This window comes from Salvelinus sp. IW2-2015, linkage group LG32, assembly GCF_002910315.2.
Source record: "Salvelinus sp. IW2-2015 linkage group LG32, ASM291031v2, whole genome shotgun sequence".
Classification (NCBI taxonomy): Eukaryota; Metazoa; Chordata; class Actinopteri; order Salmoniformes; family Salmonidae; genus Salvelinus; species Salvelinus sp. IW2-2015.
Window position 1 is genome coordinate 843226 of NC_036871.1, and position 21721 is coordinate 864946.

Here is a 21721-nt window from a genome sequence, read left to right on the forward strand (position 1 = left end):
GAGCAACGAGATGGGAGTAACAATCCAGGCTATTTGCTCTGAGACCGGCAYAATAATGTAATGAAACAAGCAGGGAGCAGGTTTCGAACCCTCAACATTCTAGCCCGAAGTCCAGTACACTATCGACTGTGCCCAAATGTATTAATTGGGGTTGGGTCCGACTGTGGTTAAAAACACTTTATCTATTGTAATCTTTAACATGTGGAAAGGGGGAAAATATTATTATTAGTTTTTCACAAGAGTAGCAGGCTGTGAATTCTGCTAACAACGTTTCTAGGATGGGCTATTAGCTGAACTATAGACTATTCRACCTTTACTAAAGAATTGTCTAATAGCCAAGCTAGGTGTGAAACCCCCTCCCCAACTTGATCTACCGTAGGTGTGAACCCGCCCAACTTGCAACAAATCATTTGTATCTACCTTTCCACATGTAATACCCTTGTTAGAACCAAGTATTGAGTTTATTCTTGTTAGAACCAAGTAKTGAGTTTATTTGTTATAATTAATTGGTGTTAGATTTAAAAGGTGACGGGATTACTCCCGAATTGTAATGTTGTTAATGCGTTTCTTTTGAATAAATATTTCTTTAATGTATAAGTGAATAGGTTGGTTTACTTTTAAGTTTAAGTTTTGACCAGTAAGGTTGCTTGTTAATAAGCTGCAGCCAATGGGAGTGTTGACCTGGTTAATTCCCTCAGCGAAGTATAATTATAACAAATAAACTCAATACTTGGTTTTAACAAGAATAAACTCAATACCTAGTTCAAACAAAGGTATTACACTATCATTAGAAAATKAGGGTGCAAAAATATTATGCTCTTAGTGTAACCTTTAACTAGGCAAGTCAGTTAAGAACACATTCTTATTTACAAGGACAGCCTACTCCTTCCTCACGACACGGGATTCTTTAGCTAAATAGCCCAGTACTGTATTATATATTCAAAAGGCTTTAAATGCTTTATTATCCAAATGTAAAAGCATATACTGTACAGTACTGTATTTCTTCATCAGCATCTTTATGTTTTCGTTAATAAAATAATGATAAAAATACTCTTTCAATATGCAGATGTTGATTTAGTTATGGATCCATAACGAATTACTATGGGATTAAATATCACTGATTTACAGAAATATTGGAACAAAGTTGTCTAATGAAGGCAAACAATTTATAATCCTCCAATCCTCTTATGCTGTAGCCTACTCCCAACCATCACGTTGTACAGCTCCATATTTTCCAACACTGAGGGTTTCCTTTTTTCATTTTTCTCAGAATAGGAGCACCATAATATTCATCAAATTTATTCAGCCAAATTTCTTAAAATCAATCCTATGTACTATGTTATTACACAAAAGGTTTTAAATTCTCTAGTAATGCCAATATGGGAGACTATCAAATGCTTCTCAAAGATGCCCTCTGGTGGTCAAACTAGAACTAACTTGCATTAACGTAAAACATTTCTGACAATTAAATAACGTGCCATAGAATGCTGCAGCAGCCCGCAAGGTTTTTTTCTGCAGTATGACGCAACTTTTAGAAGAACCACTGTACCAACACATCTTGACCAGCAAAGTCCATTTGATGTCACAAAGCTGTCCAGTACTTTAAAAATATACTCTCCTGTTGTCCTGGTTTGCAGAAGAGGATGTCTTCCTTATTTGATCCCCCATAAAAGTAATGGACATTTACCAGGAGCTGTGCCAGGCCCGCCATGTCTGTTGACTCATCCAGCTGTAATGCATAGAATTCACTGGCTTGTATGCGAAGCAGTAATTGTTTCAAAACATCTCCTGCCATACCTCTGATGCTTCGTGAAACAGTGTTGTTTGATGGAGACATTGTCTGTATAGTTTTTTGGGCCTTTTCCCCAGCATTGTCTCAGCCATATCCGCAGCAGCAGGAAGAATTAAGTCCTCCACAATAGTATGGGGCTTGCCTGTCCTAGCCACTCAGTAGCTCACCATATAAGACGCTTCTAGCCCCTTCTTATTAATGGTATCTGTTGCTTTTATACATGTCTTACTACTCAAAAGTCATCTTAATTCTCACTCCAAAAACTCCCGTGGATTATTTTTCAAATTGGCATGTTTCATTTCTAAATGTCTGCGCAAGAGTGAAGGTTTCCCGTGAGAGAGTAACGGTTAATGTGATTGGATGTTAATTATTTGACTAGGCTACCTGTAATTGACATTGTGTTGTTATTTTGCTGAACACTAGATGGTTTAAATTTATTTTTGGCAGTGAAACAATGCTACTCAGGTGAGGAAAAAACATCACCCAAATGTATAGGCCCGTTRGAAAATCTAAATGGACTGTTTGAAAATGTGAATCACATTTTTATTTGSCGTACCCCCGACAGCATTGCGCGTACCCCTTTTATTCCCCCCAGTTTGGGAATAGCCGGCCTACATTATCATTCCATTTAAAAACATGTTTTGTTTCCCTTCATATGCTTCCTCTGTAAAAGCAATCACGGCCATGTGGTTGTTGCTGAGGATCATTAGTAACAGTTGATCATATAAATAAGACATGTATGCGAATTAAATTGCTATGGAGTGAAGTGCAGAACCAAGCCGTAACAGTTTGAACCCGACACATGGCGCAATACTTGGCTGCGTCATCACACAGTTCCATGGTTAGTGCAGGCAATAGACGAGGGTATAGCCTACTATTGTACACTGTTATCCCTATTATAAATGATACGTACAATACTCTTCCAACATTATAATGGGTAACTGAATGTGGCTATTTTCAGAACGAATCAAACTATTGTTTTCTTTCTTTCATATGTAAAGGCACTCTAAACCAGTTATTTATGATTTATAAATACTTTCCTAACTCTAAATAATCTACAAGATTCTACTATTTTTAAATCTACCAGTTGATGCTGAAAAGGAGAAGAATATGTATATTTTTCAATGTCTTTCTTTCATTGATCCCTAATATTGTGAACCCGTTCTCTCAATATATCCTATTGAGTATGTTAACAATATTCTAACAAAGGTATTTGTATTYATTATGGATAGCCGTTTCCTCGGATCCAGCTAAATTAATTTAATTACATTTTAAAAAAACATTAAAATACATTCACAACAGATTTCACAACACATTACGTGTGTGCCCTCAGGCCCCTACTCTACTACCACATACCTACAACACAAAATCCATGTGTATAGTGCTTATGTTATTGTGTGTTTGTATACATGTGCCTGTGTTTGTGTTGCTTCAGAGTCCCCGCTGTTCCATAAAGTGTATTTGTATCTGTTTCTTAAATCTAATTTTGCTGCTTGCATGAGTTACTTGATGTGGAATATAGTTCCATGTAGTGATGGCTCTTTGTAGTAGTATGCGACTCCCATAGTCTGTTCTGGACTTGGGGACTATGAAGATACCTATGGTGGCATGTCTTGTGGGGTATGCATGAGTGTCCGAGCTGTGTCCCAGTAGTTCAACATGTCAATATCTCTCACAAATACACGTAGCGATGAAGTCAATCTCTCCTTCACTTTGAGCTAAGAGAGATTGACTTTGATGTTAGATCTCTGTGTACATCCTAGTTTAAATCAAGGTTAAATATACACTACCGGTCAAAAGTTTTAGAACACCTATTCATTGAAGGTTTTTGTTTATTTTTTACTATTTTCTACATTGTAGAATAATAATGAAGACATCAAAACTATGAAATAACACATATGGAATCATGTAGTAACCAAAAAAGTGTTAAACAAATCAAAATATATTTTATATTTGAGATTCTTCAAATAGTCTCTCTTTGACAGCTTTGCACACTCTAGGCATTCTCTCAACCAGCTTCATGAGGTAGTCACCTGGAATGCATTTCAATTAACATGTGTGCCTTGTTAATTTGTGGAATTTCTTTCCTTCTTACTGCGTTTGAGCCAATCAGTTGTGTGGTGACAAGGTAGGGGGGTATACAGAAGATAGCCCTATTGGGTAAAATACCAAGTTTATATTATGGAAAGAACAGCTCAAATAAGCAAAGAGAAACAACAGTCCATCATTATTTTAAGACATGAAGGTCAGTCAATACGGAAAATAGCAAGACCTTTGAAAGTTTCTTTAAGTGCAGTTGCAAAAACCATCAAGCGCTATGATGAAACTAGCTCTCATGAGGACCGCCACAGGAATGGAAGACCTAGAGTTACCTCTGCTGCATAGGATAAGTTCATTAGAGTTACCAGCCTCAGAAATTGCAGCCCAAATAAAGTCTTCACAGAGTTCAGGTAACAGACACATCTCAACATCAACTGTTCAGAGGAGACTGTGAATCAGGCCTTCATGGTKTATTTGCTGCATAGAAACCACTACTAAAGGACACCAATAAGAAGAAGAGACTTGCTTGGGCCAAGAAACATGAGCAATGGACATTAGACCGGTGGAAATTTATCCTTTGGTCTAGAGTCCAAATTTGAGATTTTTGGTTCCAACCTCTGTGTCTTTGTGAGATTCGGTGTGGGTGAACGGATGATCTCCGCATGTGTATTTCCCACGTAATGCACGGAAGAGGTGTTATGGTGTGGGGGTGCTTTGCTGGTGACACTGTCTGTGATTTATTTAGAATTCAAGGCACACTTAACCAGCATGGCTACCACAGCATTCTGCAGCGATGCACCATCACATCTGGTTTGCGCTTAGAGGGACTATCATTTGTTTTTCAACAAGACAATGAGCCAATACACCTCCAGGCTATGTAAGGGTTATTCTACCAAGAAGGAGAGTGATGGAGTGCTGCATCAGATGACCTGGCCTCTGCAATCCCCCGACCTCAACCAAATTGAGATGGTTTGGGATGAGTCAGACCGTAGAGTGAAGGAAAAGCAGCCAACAAGTGCTCAGAATTTGTGGGAACTTCTTCAAGACTGTTGGAAAAGCATTCCAGTTGAAGCTGGTTGAGAGAATGCCAATAGTGTGCAAAGCTGTCATCAAGGCAAAGGGTGGCTACTTTGAAGAATCTCAAAAATAACATATTTTGATTTATTTAACACCTTTTTGATTAAAACATGATTCCATATGTGTTATTTCATAGTTTTGATGTCTTCACTAATATTCTACAATGTAGAAAATAGTACAAATAAAGAAAAATCCTTGAATCAGTAGCTGTCCAAACCTTTTGACCAATATTTTTTTATACATCCAAGGGCCAACCGTGCTGCCCTGTTCTGAGTCAATCGCAATATTCCTAAGTACCTCTTTGTGGCACCTGACCACACAACTGAACAATAGTCCAGGTGCGACAAAACTAGGGCCTGTAGGACCTGCCGTGTTGATAGTGCTGTTAAGAAGGCAGAGCAGCGCTTTATTAGGGACAGACTTCTCCCCATTTTAGCTGCTGTTGTATCAATTTGTATTTACCATKACAGTTTAAAATCCAGGGTTACTCCAAGCAGTTTAGTCACCACAACTTGCTCAATTTCTACATTATTCATATCAAGATTTAGAATAGGTTGACTTTTGTATTATGGGGGATAGTAGATTGACATAAGCTGGTGCTTTTGCTGTTGGTTAGGCCTACTCATCTTGTTGGCTGACAAAAAGTAAATATCTTTAATATGCACCTCGGAATTRGTTGCGTCCCTGATGTGTCTGTCTTCACTTGTAGCCTGTGAGAAAGAACCGATCACGTGATGGAGAGCCATGTGATTGAGAGGCGCTTTGGATTGCTCAGCTCTCAGGGAGAAGGGCACAATGCAGCACTCCGGGCCGCAAAAGGCATGGATTTTTGTAGGGTGCATTACGGCCAAAAGGGGGATGCTGCCGTGAAATTCGAGGCATTAACAAGTGCTTGTCAAATTGTGAATGAGAGACAATTGAAGGCTGTAGAGCCTTTCCMAAAAAAACAAAGCAGGGCTCATGCCTTTCAAGTGACTTCAATCAAATCATCGTTAGTCTCATCCTGCAGCCTTACAATGTATTAAAAATCAAAACATATATCTAATGATTTGTAGAACAACTAAAGTTTCATTAATAACTCTAAATTGAGTATATTGGAGTACCTATTTCTTTGTTAACCGCTCAACACAGAATGCACACTCCCTCAAATCGGTTGGAGAAAATATTTATATTATATTCAGCTTTGTTCAGTTGTATTCTTCATACTATAAAATAATGCCATGGAATTCTACGGAAATATTTTCTGCTATATAAACTAGTGTAGTCCACAGCCATTTGGCCACATCAGTACTCAGAGTATGCTATTATGTTCTTCTGAAATAGACTACATTTTCTTCATATCATGCTTCTTTAGACCTGCCTAAAATAAATAATGGATTTATTGTGAAGGAGTAGGCTATATTACATGGATTTGTAGGCTTGTAGGCTATGTGTGGAAGCCAGGCGACGCTAAACGTATTTATGTTAATTAACGGTCAATTACCATGAGACCRAAATTATTTGCTTGACAATCACCGGCTGATGAAATTGTGTGACCGCCACAGCCCTAGTAACAGGCTGATTGGTTGGCTTTTTTGAGCCAGTAAAGGGGGCTTTACTATTCTTAGGAAGCTGAATGACTTTTTCTTCCCTCCAGGCCTAAGGGCACACACTTTCTAGTAAGCTTAAATTGAAGATATGACAAATAGGAGTGGCAATATYGTCCACTGTTATCMTCAGTAATTTTCCATCCAAGTTGTCAGACCCCGGTGGCTTGTCATTGTTGATAGATAACAATAATTGTTTCGCCTCTACCACACTCACAGTATGAATAAAYAATTACAATGCTTGTCTTTCATAATTTGGTCAGATATACTTGGATGTGTAGTGTCAGYGTTTTTTGCTGGCATGTCATGCTTACGATTGCTAATCTTGCCAATGAAGAAATCATTAAAGTATTATCATTGGGTTGTGTGATGAATGAGCCTTCTGATTCAATGCACCGTATTTACACCATATTTAAAGGGATGGCTTAAAACAAACAACCCTATTGAATGAAAACTAGGAGAATTTTTAGAGGTTAAATTACATTGACAAGGCCCATGACACACCTTCATAAGGTAAGTCTGAATACCAACTTCTGAGAAGTGCGTAGGAAAGGCRTGCTTAAGAAAGGCATAATTTCTTAAGTCAGAATCGGGCCGTAAATATGTAAATAACAATTACAGTTGAAGTCGGAAATTTACATACACTTAGGGTGCAGTCATTAAAACTCGTTTTTCCACCACTCCACAAATTTCTTGTTAACAAACTATAGTTTTGGCAAGTTGGTTAGGACATCTACTTTGTGCATGACACAAGTATTTTTTCCAACAATTCACTGTATCACAATTCCAGTTGGTCAGAAGTTTACATACACTAAGTTGACTGTGCCTTTAAACATGCCTGAAGGTACCACGTTCATATGTACAAACAATAGTATGCAGGTATAAACACCATTGGACCACGCAGCTGTCATACTGCTCAGGAAGGAAACRCGTTCTGTCTCCTAGAGATGAACGTACTTTGGTGCGAAAAGTGCAAATCAATCCCAGAACAACGGCAAAGGACCTTGTGAAGATGCTGGAGGAAACAGGTACAAACGTATCTATATCCACAGTAAAACAAGTCCTATGTCGACATAACCTGAAAGGCCGATCAGCAAGAGAAGAAGCCACTGCTCCAAAACCGCCTAAAAAAGCCAGACTACGGTTTGCAACTGCACATGGGGACAAAGATTGTACTTTTTGGAGAAATGTCCTCTGGTCTGATGAAACAAAATAAGAACTGTTTGGCCATAAAGACCAGCGTTATGTTTGGAGGAAAAGGGGAGGCTTGTAAGCTGAAGAACACCATCCCAACTGTGAAGCATGGGGTGGCAGCATCATGTTGTGGGGTGCTTGCTGCAAGAGGGACTGGTGCACTTCACAATATAGATGGCATCATGAGGCAGAAAAATTATGTGAATATATTGACGCAACATCTAATGACATTAGTCAGGAAGTTAAAGCTTGGTAGATAATGGGTCTTCCAAATGGACAATGACCCCAAGCATACTTCCAAAGCTGTGGCAAAACGGCTTAAGGACAACAAAGTCAAGGTATTGGAGTGGCCGTCTCAAAGCCCTGACATCAATCCCATAGAAAAATGTGTGGGCAGAACTGAAAATGCTTGTGCGAGCAAGGACGCCTACAAATCTGACTCAGTTACACCAGCTCTGTCAGGAGGAATGGGCCAAAATCACCCAACTTATTGTGGGAAGCTTGTGGAAGGCTACCCGAAACGTTTGACCCAAGTTTAACAATTTAAAGGCAATGCTACCAAATCTAATTGAGTGTATGTAAACTTCTGACCCACTGGGAATGTGTCTCTCTACTTTATTCTGACATTTCACATCTTAAAATAAAGTGGTGATCCTAACTGACCTAAGACAGGGAATTTCTACTGGATTAAATGTCAGGAATTGTGAAAAACTGAGTTTTTTTTTTACATACATAAGGTGTATGTAAACACTTCCGACTTCTACTGTAATTTCTTGGGTCACCCTAAAATGTTTATTTTCATTTTACCTGAATCGTTTTTTTTGTATCCACTTTACCTTTACCTCACATAAAGGTCTGCACACACAAATTAATAGTGATTCCTCATTATATATTGTCCTCTTTTCTGGCTTCTGTGATATTCTGTATTCTTGAGGCGTAACACAGTTCTACTGTATGGCATGATCACATGAAATTCTAACTATCCTGACMTTAACCCTAACCCCACAAACCAAGTTTTCCCTTCTAAATGGTGACAGAATGAGGAGACATTCTGTTTCTATTCAATGCAATTCGGTTCAGTTGTGGTCCTGTGTRGCTCAGTTGGTAGAGCAACAMWGGACTGTTATGGATCGTGAGCTCGATTCCCGCTGGGGCCACCCACATGAAAATGTATGCACGCATTACTGTAAATCGCTTTGGATAAAAGCGTCTGCTAAATATTATTCAAGGTTTGATGAAGATGCAGAATAATTTGTGATTTTATCTGAACTTTCCTTAACATTGTAGCTATTGTGGCCCTGATATTTATATTTTTCCCCCATAGCTGGAATACACTGCCCGGCTGGATTTCCTCTGGCGTGTCCAGGCCAAGGAGGAGATCAACGAGATGAAGGAGCTCCGGGAACACAACGAGAACATGCTCCGGAATATTCTGCCAAGTCACGTTGCCCGCCATTTCCTGGAGAAGGATCGGGATAATGAGGTCAGCTGGAATTATATTTACCTTATTTTCGTCTGATAGACTGTTCGGGATATGTTCAACTTAATAATGTACTTGTGTGGTCCTGTGTAGCTCATTTGCTAGAGCATGGTGCTTGCAATGCTAGGGTTGTTGGTTCATTTCTTGCTGGGGCCACTCATATGAAAATATATGCAGAGCATTGCTGTAAATTGCTTTTGAAAAAAATGGCATCTATATTAATATATTATTTCAGTGTTGGGGGTCATACACAACCCAGTTTCATTTGTTTTACCTCTACTTGAACCAAACTCAAGTTACGTTACATTTGTGATTTGGAGCRTGAAGAGGAGTTTTCACTTCTTTACTCAACCAAAATGACACTATTGACATATGTACCTATCAAGAGCTGTCGTCAAACATTCTTCACAATCGGTTCCATAAACCTCAATGTATGCTAATTACATATGCCCTTTGAGAGCCGTAATGGATTTTCCGACAAACTTCAGACCGAAACGCGGAAAGAGGGTGGCGGTGGCCTGAACGGTCGGCCTTCAGGATGCTTCCACGAAGTGCAGAGAGAGTTAGATTCAGTCAGCCTGAAAACAAGACACTTTTATTAATGTTTCCTGCTTTTAATTTGATGGTAATAACATGTCAGTTGGTGGGAGATAACTCATTGTTCTACACATCCCCATATATGAGTCAGGGACTCAGTTTTGAAGGCTTCCGAATGTGAAAGGAAAGTTTTGAAGAAGATAMGTTTTTATTTATTTACAGGGTTTACCTCTGAATTCACGCTTGAATTTTAACCTTAAACACATACAAAAAAATACATATAAACACATACAACCTGGTCATAGAGCGTTTCATATCATTCTGTATGTAAATCTGTGACACTCCATTTAATATGATATTTTATGTTACATATGGTTACATAAGATGGTTACTTAAGGCAAAAATTAAAGGTGGGAGATTGGAATTTTAGCTAATTAGCAACTTTTCAACTTCTTACTACTCTTTAGCTACTTTGCGGCTACTTAGCATGTTAGATAACCCGAACCTTAAACMTTTCAGCTAACCCTTCCCCTAACCCTTTAACCTAACTCCTAACCCCTAGCCTAGTTAAAGTTAGCGAGCTAGCTAACGTTACCGACCTAGCCACCTAGCTAGAATTCTTAACATATCATACATTTAGCAAATTCGTAACATATTGTAAGTTTTCCAGATTTGTAACATATTGTATGTTTTGTAAATTCGTAACATATAATACAAATTGTAATTTGTAACATCCACAAATAATACATACCATACGAAACGTAACATATCATACTAAATGGTGTGTCTCGGATTTACATACAGAATCATACAAAACGCTCTGAGACCAGGTTGGGGGTCAAAGACGCAGTGACAATTTTAACATAAAAATATTGGTTGTGCAAACTCAATCAAAAAAGCTAATATGCATCGAAACCTCTACACACACAAAGGTTATAACATTCTGGTTATGGCAATATATAGATAATCTATGGTTATTATCAGTTTGTATAGGCTACTTCCCATAGTCAAATTCAGCATGGGTCAACCACAGGGATCATCAACTAGATTCAGCCACGAGACAATTTTCTTTCTTGAGTGGATGGTCGGTGGGTCGGAACGTAATAAAAAAATATTTGTAGACTGCAAATTAACCGCAAGAATGCCAAACAGATATATATATAATATTTGTCTAAAACATAATAATTGCAAACCTTGCTTACATTTGTATACAATCACATTATGCGTGGGAATGATTGGGAACAGATTTCCAAAATTAAAATCAATTGGAGCTGATTTCCTGGTGTTTTTACAGTCTTTTATGTCCAACAATGAACATTTTAAATAAAAAAATATACAAATGACATACTTTTTTGCTCAAAAAACTTTAGTTGGGGGRCCAAATAACACCACCCACGGATGTCATTTGGGGAACCCTGGTCTACAATATTGCTACATTGTTCGAGTATTGGGACTCAGCCAAAACACCATTCTGGTACCAAGCTTCTCCGGTGAAGAATAAAGCAACAAAGTTTATAAAGTCACCCCCTCGCTTCATCTGTTGCATAGTTACAGTTCAATGGGTATTACAGTCTGACATCAAACATTAACAACAAGACACGTCGCCGTATATCTGCCTCAAAACAGATCTTARCAACTGCTTCCAACCATATTTGAATCTTCTTTACCCGTTTGCTTTATTTTAACGGATGGCCCAATTTCAATGTTTAGTGGCTGATGAGCACCGAGACGTTTTATCTCTAYATTACCTTCAGAACGCTAATTTWGAAAATGATAAGATAATCAACGTGATTTGTGTGTCATGATATCTTTTCAGCTACTGTAAGTTGACACACATCAGTCCAATCAAAGTTACCAGAGAAAAGACGTTGATTTATCTGTGACCAATGACCTTGAGCCTTCWTGGACTGGCACTGCCAAGGGGCACCCAGGCGAGCAGAAGCTGCCTGGTCCTCAGTCAGCTCTCCCAATAGGTGCTGCTGTGTTGTGACATCACCCTTAAGCAAATCACACGAAAACAGAGAAGATCAACGACGCCAACGGTCTGTGGTTTCTATGGCTGCCCCAGAAGGCATGGAGAGARGCTGAAACAGCTGCGTTCTGAAGCTGCTTTACTCAAAGACAATTTACCAAAACAATAATATGATAGTGAGGAGTTGAGTATGCTTCTTTATTATCAGAATTCAATGATTTTGTTTTGCTAACTGGTATGATATAATATTGTGCTGCGAATGAATGTCAGAATGATATGCAAAACAGCGGCATTTGCTGGATAGTGGTTGCTCAGAATGACGCGTCGCCACTGCAAAGAAGACACAATTATGTCCCAGGCGTGAAGTTTCCCCTAGATGCAAATCTACAAACCAGGGAGTCACGAATGGAACGCAATGGGTTGATTTTATGGATGATTGATTGATTGATAGATTGATAGAGAGAGAGACTATGTATTAATTAATCAGTTCAAGTCAAAAACATTTTTTGGGGTATCAGACAAATAAAAGACAAATAGTTCAGTTTTAATTTAGAGCAAAATTGTATAGTATATCTAAAACCTGTGTACACAGGAGCAAAGAGCATCCACTAAATAATTAATTAATCTCATTAAGCCAGAGATTAATTAATTAAACCATAATAGCTCATTTGCCACAGTATGAAAAATATACATAACCTGTTACTAAGTTAACGCAATTATTTACAGTACCATTGTTTAATAAGCTTGAACTTTGACTCACTACTGCATAAATGAATTGCGAATGTAGTATCATTAAAAGGACTGTTAACATGTATAGCTATTTTTAGTCTACGTATTATTCTATCTAAATGAATGCCTTGCCTACATCAACTGGCATATTTGTGATGTATTAACATTGCACCCTAGTGGTGATGATTTGACAGTCCCTCATAATTTGCATCCCTGCTAGGGGCAAGTGTAGAACTAGATGAGTTGGTGAAACAGATTAGCATTCGACTGGAAAACATTGAGCTTTTCAAGCAAGTATTCGAGTAAGCACTAACTTAAACTTTCATCACAGCCCTGTTGATTACAAACAAAACAGCGAAAGCAACTTTATTGCATTTTGTAACTCGGGATTACATATTCGGTTGTCGTGGAAAAGATGCATCGTTAAAAACATTTGTAAACAACTGGTTGCAGTTCAGAGCCAACCTGGATACTAAAGAAATTCTGAGGGAAATCGAATCCTGAGGGAAGTATCAACGCTTTATGCTATGGAGGAACAACATACTCCATCGTGGAAAGATCCGGCTACCTCACAAAATAATTCTAACCCGACAGGAAAAAGAAAATGGGTAAAAGTCATGTATAATATCCCCAGGTGTAAAATAGTGAATAGCGGCTACTTCTCAGAGAGTTTTGAATTGTCAAGAGGAGTTAAACAAGGGTGTCCGCTGTCACCATGTCTGTTCGTTATGGCCATCGAAATGCTAGCTATTAAAATCATATCAAATCGCAACATTAGAGGATTAGAAATCCAAGGCTTAAAAACAAAGGTGTCCATGTATGCCGATGACTCAAGTTTTATATTAGCTAGATCCCTGCAATATCTCATTGAAGATCTAGATAACTTTTCTGTACTCTCTGGACTAAAACCTAATTATAATAAGTGTACAATATTACGTATTGGATCTTTAAAAAATACAAATGTTATATTACCCTGCAGTTTACCTATAAAATGGGCTAACAGTGAAGTAGACATACAAGGTATTCATATCACAAAATATATAAATGAGCTCTCCACAATGAATTTCAATAGAAAACGTGTAAAAATTGACAAGATCCTGGAACAATGGAGAGGTAAATACCTGTCTATTTATGGAAAAATTGCCCTGATTAACTCCTTAGTCATATCTCAGTTTACTCACTTACTTATGGTGCTGCCTACTCCTGATWAATTTTTCAAATTATATGAGCAAAAAATAACTCGCTTTCTCTGGGACACTAAAGCATACAAAATAAAGTGTGCCTATCTATATAATGAATATGAATTGGGTGGGTTGAGATTATCAAATATAAAAGCACTAAACCTCTCTCTAAAAGCTTACCTTATTCAAAAGTTTTATTTGTACCCTAAATAGTTCTCAAGTAAATTACTAAGAAAAGCTCATCCGTTGTTTAAAAATTGCTTTTTTGCCTTTGTGCAGATTGCCATGTCTCATTTTTGATTAATTGAAAATGATACTTTTTTCAAAGTATCTCTCTTTCAAACAAGCATTACAGAGCTGGCTACAATTTCAATTTCATCCCCCTGAAAAGATTGAACAAATATTGCAACAAATATTAAAGCTGAACTCAAATGTGCTGGTTGATAAAAAAACTGTATTTATGGGAAAGATGTTTGAAAGGGTATTTTGTTTTTAAATTATATTGTAAATTGGAATGGTAGAGTTATGTCCTTCATGGAGTTATCAGAATTGTATGGGAAGGTCTGCTCAATCCCAGAGTACAACCAATTGATTACAGCATTACACCAAAAATGGAGGAGGCAGGTGACAGACGGAGGAGGCAGGGAACTGGTCTGTCTGCCAAATATAAGGAATCAAAACTGGCGGAGGAATAAAAATAGCATAAATAGGAAAGTATATCAGTTTAATTTGAGGACCAGGATGTTGACGGCTGTGCCATATAGATAGCAAAATAGTTGGGAAGAAATTCTTGATGTACCGATTCCATGGTACAGGGTGTATGAGTTGATATATAAAAGGACGCAAGATTCAAGACTTCGTGCTTTTCAGCTAAAATAATTATATAGAATTTTTGCCACCAACAGGATGTTGGTCGTTGGTGCATGGGGGGGCTTGGGGGTGGGGAATGGAATATATTTTTTGAATTATTATTATTATTTATTTGTATTTCTTCTGTGCCCCCCACAGAAGGGGTCTCGGATGGTTGAGGGGCAGCTCTTGTGGAACTGTGGGGGGGGATCTTGGAGGGCTGGCGGTTGGGAGCTTGGGCCGGTGGCTGATGGATCGCTGGTTCAGGTCCCCGTTTTTAATTTTTTGAATTTATTTTTTTCCTCGATGTGTCGACGTGCCCTTGAGCTGGGCGTTGACCCTGGTTGCTTCTGTGTGTCGCTCTGGATGGGAGTCTGTTAGATGACTAATGTGATGTAGTTGTTGAGTRGCTTCACTGCAAGTATATTGTATGTTTTAAACATTAAATAAAAAAAATACAAAAAAGACCTAGATGTGTGACTAAGTATTGTTAATCTACAACTAAAATGAACTTAGACCTCTTTCCTGCAGTCAAATTACCAAATCGCCTCATGGGTGGAATGTCATTCATATTTTTCATGATTTCATAATTAATCATTATGATGATTACAAATCCAGTGTTTCATTGTCGAACGGTTTTGTTATATTTCAGTCTTCTGTGATGTATATAAAATGTCATATTGGGATGCAAACTCAAAAATGAGTATATATCTCTATATCTGACATGGTACGGGAGTCTTATTTTTTTGAAGTCCATTACCATGTGTGTGAGGTTTACACTTTTGTTTCAAAGTAGATTTGTTGAAGACTACCAAGAAACCCTGATTGACCCTGATTTAACCCACTGCAGTAAAATGTTAACACAAGAACCACCACAGCCATTTTTTAGGCATCATGTGCCATTAAAATTCTACCGTGGTAAAAGTCTATTTATGGAAAAATTGCCCTGATCAACCCCTTAGTCATATCTCAGTTTACTCGCTTACTTATGGTGCTGCCTACTCCTGATTCGTTTTTCAAATTATATGAGCAAATCACATGTCCCCTCCATCCTTGACCTTTTCCAAATAAGTGTACAGTGGGGAGAACAAGTATTTGATACACTGCCGATTTTGCAGGTTTTCCTACTTACAAAGCATGTAGAGGTCTGTAATTTTTATCATAGGTACACTTCAACTGTGAGAGACGGAAAAAATCGGCAAAAATCCAGAAAATCATATTGTATGATTTTTAAGTAATTAATTTGCATTTTATTGCATGACATAAGTATTTGATACATCAGAAAAGCAGAACTTAATATTTGGTACAAGAACCTTAGTTTGCAATTACAGAGATCATACGTTTCCTGTAGTCTTGACCAGGTTTGCACACACTGCAGCAGGGATTTTGGCCCACTCCTCCATACAGACCTTCTCCAGATCCTTCAGGTTTCGGGGCTGTCGCTGGCAATACAGACTTTCAGCTCCCTCCAAAGATTTTCTATTCGGTTCAGGTCTGGAGACTGGCTAGGCCACTCCAGGACCTTGAGATGCTTCTTACGGAGCCACTCCTTAGTTGCCCTGGCTGTGTGTTCGGGTCGTTGTCATGCTGGAAGACCCAGCCACGACCCATCTTCATGCTCTTACTGAGGGAAGGAGGTTGTTGGCCAAGATCTCGCAATACATGGCCCATCCATCCTCCCCTCAATACGGTGCAGTCGTCCTGTCCCCTTTGCAGAAAAGCATCCCCAAAGAATGATGTTTCCACCTCCATGCTTCCACGGTTGGGATGGTGTTCTTGGGGTTTTACTCATCCTTCTTCTCCTCCAAACACGGCGAGTGGAGTTTAGACCAAAAAAGCTCTATTTTTGTCTCATCAGACCACATGACTTCTCCCATTCCTCCTCTGGATCATCCAGATGGTCATTGGCAAACTTCAGACGGGCCTGGACATGCGCTTGGTGCAGCAGGGGAACCTTGCGTGCGCTGCAGGATTTTAATCCATGACGGCGTAGTGTGTTACTAATGGTTTTCTTTGAGACTGTGGTCCAGCTCTCTTCAGGTCATTGACCAGGTCCTGCCGTGTAGTTCTGGGCTGATCCCTCACCTTCCTCATATCATTGATGCCCCACGAAGTGAGATCTTGCATGGAGCCCCAGACCGAGGGTGATTGACCATCATCTTGAACTTCTTCCATTTTCAATAATTGCGCCAACAGTTTTTGCCTTCTCACCAAGCTGCTTTCCTATTTTCCTGTAGCCCATCCCAGCCTTGTGCAGGTCTACAATTTTATCCCTGATGTCCTTACACAGCTCTCTGGTTTGGCCATTGTGGAGAGGTTGGAGTCTGTTTGATTGAGTGTTGGCAGGTGTCTTTTATACAGGTAACGAGTTCAAAACAGGTGCAGTTAATACAGGTAATGAGTGGAGAAACAGGAGGGCTTCTTAAAGAAAAACTAAACAGGTCGGATGAGAGCCGAATTCTTACTGGTTGGTAGGTGATCAAATACTTATGTCATGCAATAAAATGCAAATGAATTACTTAAAAATCATACAATGTGATTTTCTGGATTTTTGTTTTAGATTCCGTCTCTCATAGTTGAAGTGTACCTATGATAAAAATGACAGACMTCTACATGCTTTGTRAGTAGGAAAACCTGCAAAATCGGCAGTGTATCAAATACTTGTTCTCCCCACTGTATATGACTACCTGACATTGTTAGAATTCCATTATATGTAATGTTCAATGGCTTTTTCCTTGCCCCACTTTCTTTAAACATATATTGCCCACGTTTTGTTCCACAGGAGCTTTACTCCCAGTCATACGATGCTGTGGGTGTGATGTTCGCCTCCATCCCGGGCTTTGCCGACTTCTACTCCCAAACAGAGATGAACAACCAAGGAGTGGAGTGTCTGCGCCTCCTCAACGAGATCATTGCCGACTTTGACGAGGTGGGGAACTGCAACATTGTCCTTTTCACTGTCCCGCAAAAAAGTACTTTTTTGGTATTTTGTTTTTTGTTTTGTTTCATTGATCGTAAATGGGCTAGACAGAGTGAAGAGACTATATATTTAATTATAAACCGGGTGGTTCGAGCCCTGAGTGTTGAATGGCTGAAAGCCGCATACCACGGGTATGACAAAAGAAAATACACATTTGTTGGTAACCTGTTTATAATAGCAATATGGCACCTCGCCGGTTTGTGGTATATGGCTAATAWACCACAGCTAAGGGCTATATCCAGGTACTCTGCGCTGCACTATACAGAAATCACTCTGCCATTTCCTGGATGCAAAAATTCAAATGGTTTGCCTAATTTCAGTTTATGTGACAAAACAAGCAAATATACAGTAGTGTAGATAATCATTGCGCCATGTAAATTGCTGTGAAATATATTTTCCATAACCAAAAATATAATATTTTCAGCTGTTTGAAGTTGGTGTACAAAACCGAAAGTAAAAGATGCAAAAATGAAACGTAAGAACGGGAAGCATGGAAATAGTGCACATTGAACAGATCGACCGCATTTTAGACTTGCTTTCAATGAGAATGAATGATCTATAACACATTTCTATGTGAATTTGGTCTTGTCGCCCAAAATGTACATATTGTAGCTTTAACTAAACATTTCTATAATGCAAARCATTACAGTATTTAGTTGCAATATCCCATAATTGATGTATGCTATGCTACTATTCAAACTCTCAACGGTAGTTGATAGCCCAACTGCTTTCCCAACAAACACACGTGAGGCCATACAAATTGTATTAAGTGTTTAACGGATTACATGTATTTTTTAAAGTGACGCAAGCAGCAAATAAAAAAGTGGAAAAAGGAACACCTACAGTGGCTTGTGAAAGTATTCACCCCAAATTGGCATTTTTCCTATTTTGTTGCCTTACAACAGCTTTGAGCTTTGCAGCTCCTTCAGGGTTATCTTTGGTCTCTTTGTTGCCTCTCTGATTAATGCCCTCCTTGCCTGATCCGTGAGTTTTGGTGGGCGGCCCTCTCTTGGCAGGTTTGTTGTGGTGCTATATTCTTTCAATTAAAAAAAATAATAATATTTTAACCCCCTTTTCTCCCCAATTTTTGTTGTATCCAATCGCTAGTAATTACTATCTTGTCTCATCACTACAACTCCCGTACGGGCTCGGGAGAGACGAAGGTCAAAAGTCATGCGTCCTCCGAAGCACAACCCAACCAAGCCGCACTGCTTCTTAACACAGCGCGCCTCCAACCCGGAAGCCAGCCGCACCAATGTGTCGGAGGAAACACCGTGCACCCGCCCCCCTTGGTTAAAAAAAAATATATATATAAAAAAATTGAAAGAATGGGCCTCCCGGGTGGCGCAGTGGTCTAGGGCACTGCATCACAGCGCTAGCTGTGCCACCAGAGTCTCGGGGTTCGCGCCCAGGCTCTGTCGCAGCCGGCCGCGACCGGGAGGTCCGTGGGGCGACGCACAATTGGCCTAGCGTCGTCCGGGTTAGGGAGGGTTTGGCCGGTAGGGATATCCTTGTCTCATCGTGCTCCAGCGACTCCTGTGGCAGGCCAGGCRCAGTGATGCAGTGCCCTAGACCACTGCGCCACCCGGGAGGCCCATTCTTTCAATTTTTTAATAACAGATTTAATGGTGCTCCGTGGGATGTTCAATGTTTCAGTTTTTTTTTATAACCCAACCATGATCTGTACTTCTCCAGCACTTTGTCCCTGACCTGTTTGGAGAGCTCCTTGGTCTTAATGGTGCCGCTTGCAATAAAATATTTTTTATCCCACTAACATACTATGTACTAACATATGTTTTATTTAATTCACTCATCAGAATAACATATTGGATGACTATCAAACTAGTCAAACTATCAAAATAAGCAGGGAAGGCCAGCCACTCAAAAATGTTGTTGTGCTTTTGCAGTTGACAGTTGTGCTAGTCAGATGCAATGGTATGAAATGTTTTAAATTAAAGGTATCACTTTGCTTTCCACAGAGTACAAAAAAACTAGTGTGASATCTTTCACTAAACTATTCATATCGTTTTACAGAGTATCCTGGTGGAATGGGTGGTATCTGACAATGAGATTCTGTTCTAAATCTGCCATAGAACCGTGTTATTCACGGACGGTGTCAATGTCACCAAACGAGGCCAGAACAAGACACAAACCAGCTGCAGTCGACTAATGCCTCGCCTCTTTGGACAGGAATAGACGTGCCTTTTCCCGACTTGAAACTTGCCCCAAGATACAGCACATACTTAGGTAGCAGCTGCAGAGTGGCACAGTGGATCGATGAAGAAACACTTTTATATGATATGGCTTTGCTTTATAAGTTGCTAATGGGTTGTTTGGTATAATGAGTTGCTTACTGTGTCAATCAATCACGCGATTGATTGACCAAATCTTGTTTACACTTTGTGGTAGTGATGCCGATATTGAGCACGGTTCATTAACAATGGACTGCTTGTGCTTCTTCTCTCCCCTGTTCGTCTTTGTCTTTGTGTAGCTGCTTGGTGAGGAACGATTCCAGGACATTGAGAAGATTAAGACTATCGGCAGCACCTACATGGCAGTCTCCGGACTGTCACCAGAAAAACAAGTGAGCAAAATCAACATTTTGTGGTTTAGTAATTCGTGGCCATATCCTGACTTGCATAAAAGCTATATATTAACACTGACACCAATGATTTGTGCTGTTACCTTGTACATGCTGTATGTGTAGGTGCAGTAGAAAGGTATGTAACATTTGTGCACAAGGTGTAACAAGACATAAAACGCAGAACATGACCCTTATTTCTAAAGGGGGTAGTTTATCTGTACATCATCATGTGTGGCATAATTCTGACTCTATTTGACACTGGTAACACGATAATCTCAATCTGTGATTCAGTTTGCACTGTCAATCTGGTTTGGGTTCTCTCTCATGTCACTCTGATTCGTGTCCCTCTCTGTGTTCATAGCAATGTGAGGACAAGTGGGGTCATCTGTGTGAGCTGGCCGACTTTGCCATCGCCCTGAACGAGAGCATCCAGGAGATCAACAAGCACTCCTTCAACAACTTTGAGCTAAGAATTGGTAAGAAATCCCATGTGCTCCTCCCTGGCGACCACTCAAAATGAATAGACTATGAAAGTGTTTGAAATTTATTAACATTAACATACTGTAGTTTTGTCACTAGGTGGAGCTAACTCTTCTAAAACTCTCACTCGTCTTTCTTTTCCTCTCCTTTATCTTCCCTTTTTTTCTTCTCGATTTCCCTTCTCCACTCAATCATCCCATATTCCTATTTTTCTTCCTCTTCCTCCTTTTCCATCCCCTTCTCTTCATTTTCGTCATCTTCCCCCTCCTTCTTTTTCTCAGGCATGGCACACGGCTCGGTGGTGGCGGGTGTGATCGGCGCCAAGAAGCCCCAGTACGACATCTGGGGCAAGACAGTGAACCTGTCGAGCCGCATGGACAGCACAGGCGTGAGTGGCAAGATCCAGGTGCCTGAGGACACCTACCTGATCCTGAAGGAGCGAGGCTTCGCCTTCGAGTACCGTGGCGAGATCTACGTGAAGGGCATCAGCGAGCAGGAGGGCAAGATCCGCACACACTTCCTGATGGGCCGTGTGCAGCCCAACCCGCTCATCATGCAGCCGCGCAAGCTCCAGGGCCAGTACTCGCTGGCGGCCGTAGTGCTGGGCCTGGTCCAGTCGCTCAACCGACAAAAGCAGAAGCAGATCCTGAACGATAACAACAACTCGGGCATCATGAAGGGCCATCACCACTACAACAGGAGGACGTTGCTGGCCCCTGGGGGGGCAGAGGTTGGCCATGCCGAAGTGGCAGATAAGACTGAGTTGCCCTGAAGAGGCCCGCTGCAAAAAATAAGGGAGGGAGGGGACTTGACAGGACTGTGCTTTCTGTTTTCATCCGCCCTCATTGCATCGATTTGTCCATTCATCCATCTGTCCAGCCATCCATCTATCTATCCTTCTGACAATTCAATGTTCTGCCTACTATACCCCCTAACCCCTTGCCTGGTGTCAATGTTTCTGTTTTGTATTTCTTTTATATAAGAGAACACAATAAAGGAGTTTAATTTTTTATAGATAATTTGTGTCTGGAGACTTCTTTTATTTTGTCAGTGCTCAACATTCATACAACAATCCTTGCCCTTGTTGTTAATTTTCTGCTTAGACGTAAGTAGCTGGACCATGTGTTAGAGCCGGACTGGATCGTGAACCTGCATGACACCCATCTCCCAGGAGTGTTGTCTACGTGGACAGGCATTTAGAGTTGCAAAAACCTGTTAACTTTGCTCAAATTCCCCCTCC

The 21721-nt window shown here is 39.9% G+C and overlaps 1 protein-coding gene across 3 annotated transcripts in view; it reads left to right on the forward strand.

Annotated features, from left to right (window-relative positions):
• Positions 1-21500, forward strand: part of adcy8 (adenylate cyclase 8 (brain)) — a 198123-nt gene extending 176623 nt beyond the window's left edge. For all 3 annotated transcript variants that reach the window (XM_023977858.2, XM_023977855.2, XM_023977857.2), the window contains 5 exons: positions 9014-9172; positions 17220-17366; positions 19909-20001; positions 20363-20477; positions 20763-21500. In XM_023977858.2, coding sequence (XP_023833626.1) covers positions 9014-9172; positions 17220-17366; positions 19909-20001; positions 20363-20477; positions 20763-21253 — 1005 coding nt within the window. In that variant the 3' untranslated portion in view covers positions 21254-21500. The remainder of the gene's footprint in view (positions 1-9013; positions 9173-17219; positions 17367-19908; positions 20002-20362; positions 20478-20762) is intronic.
• Positions 21501-21721: the final 221 nt, after the last annotated feature.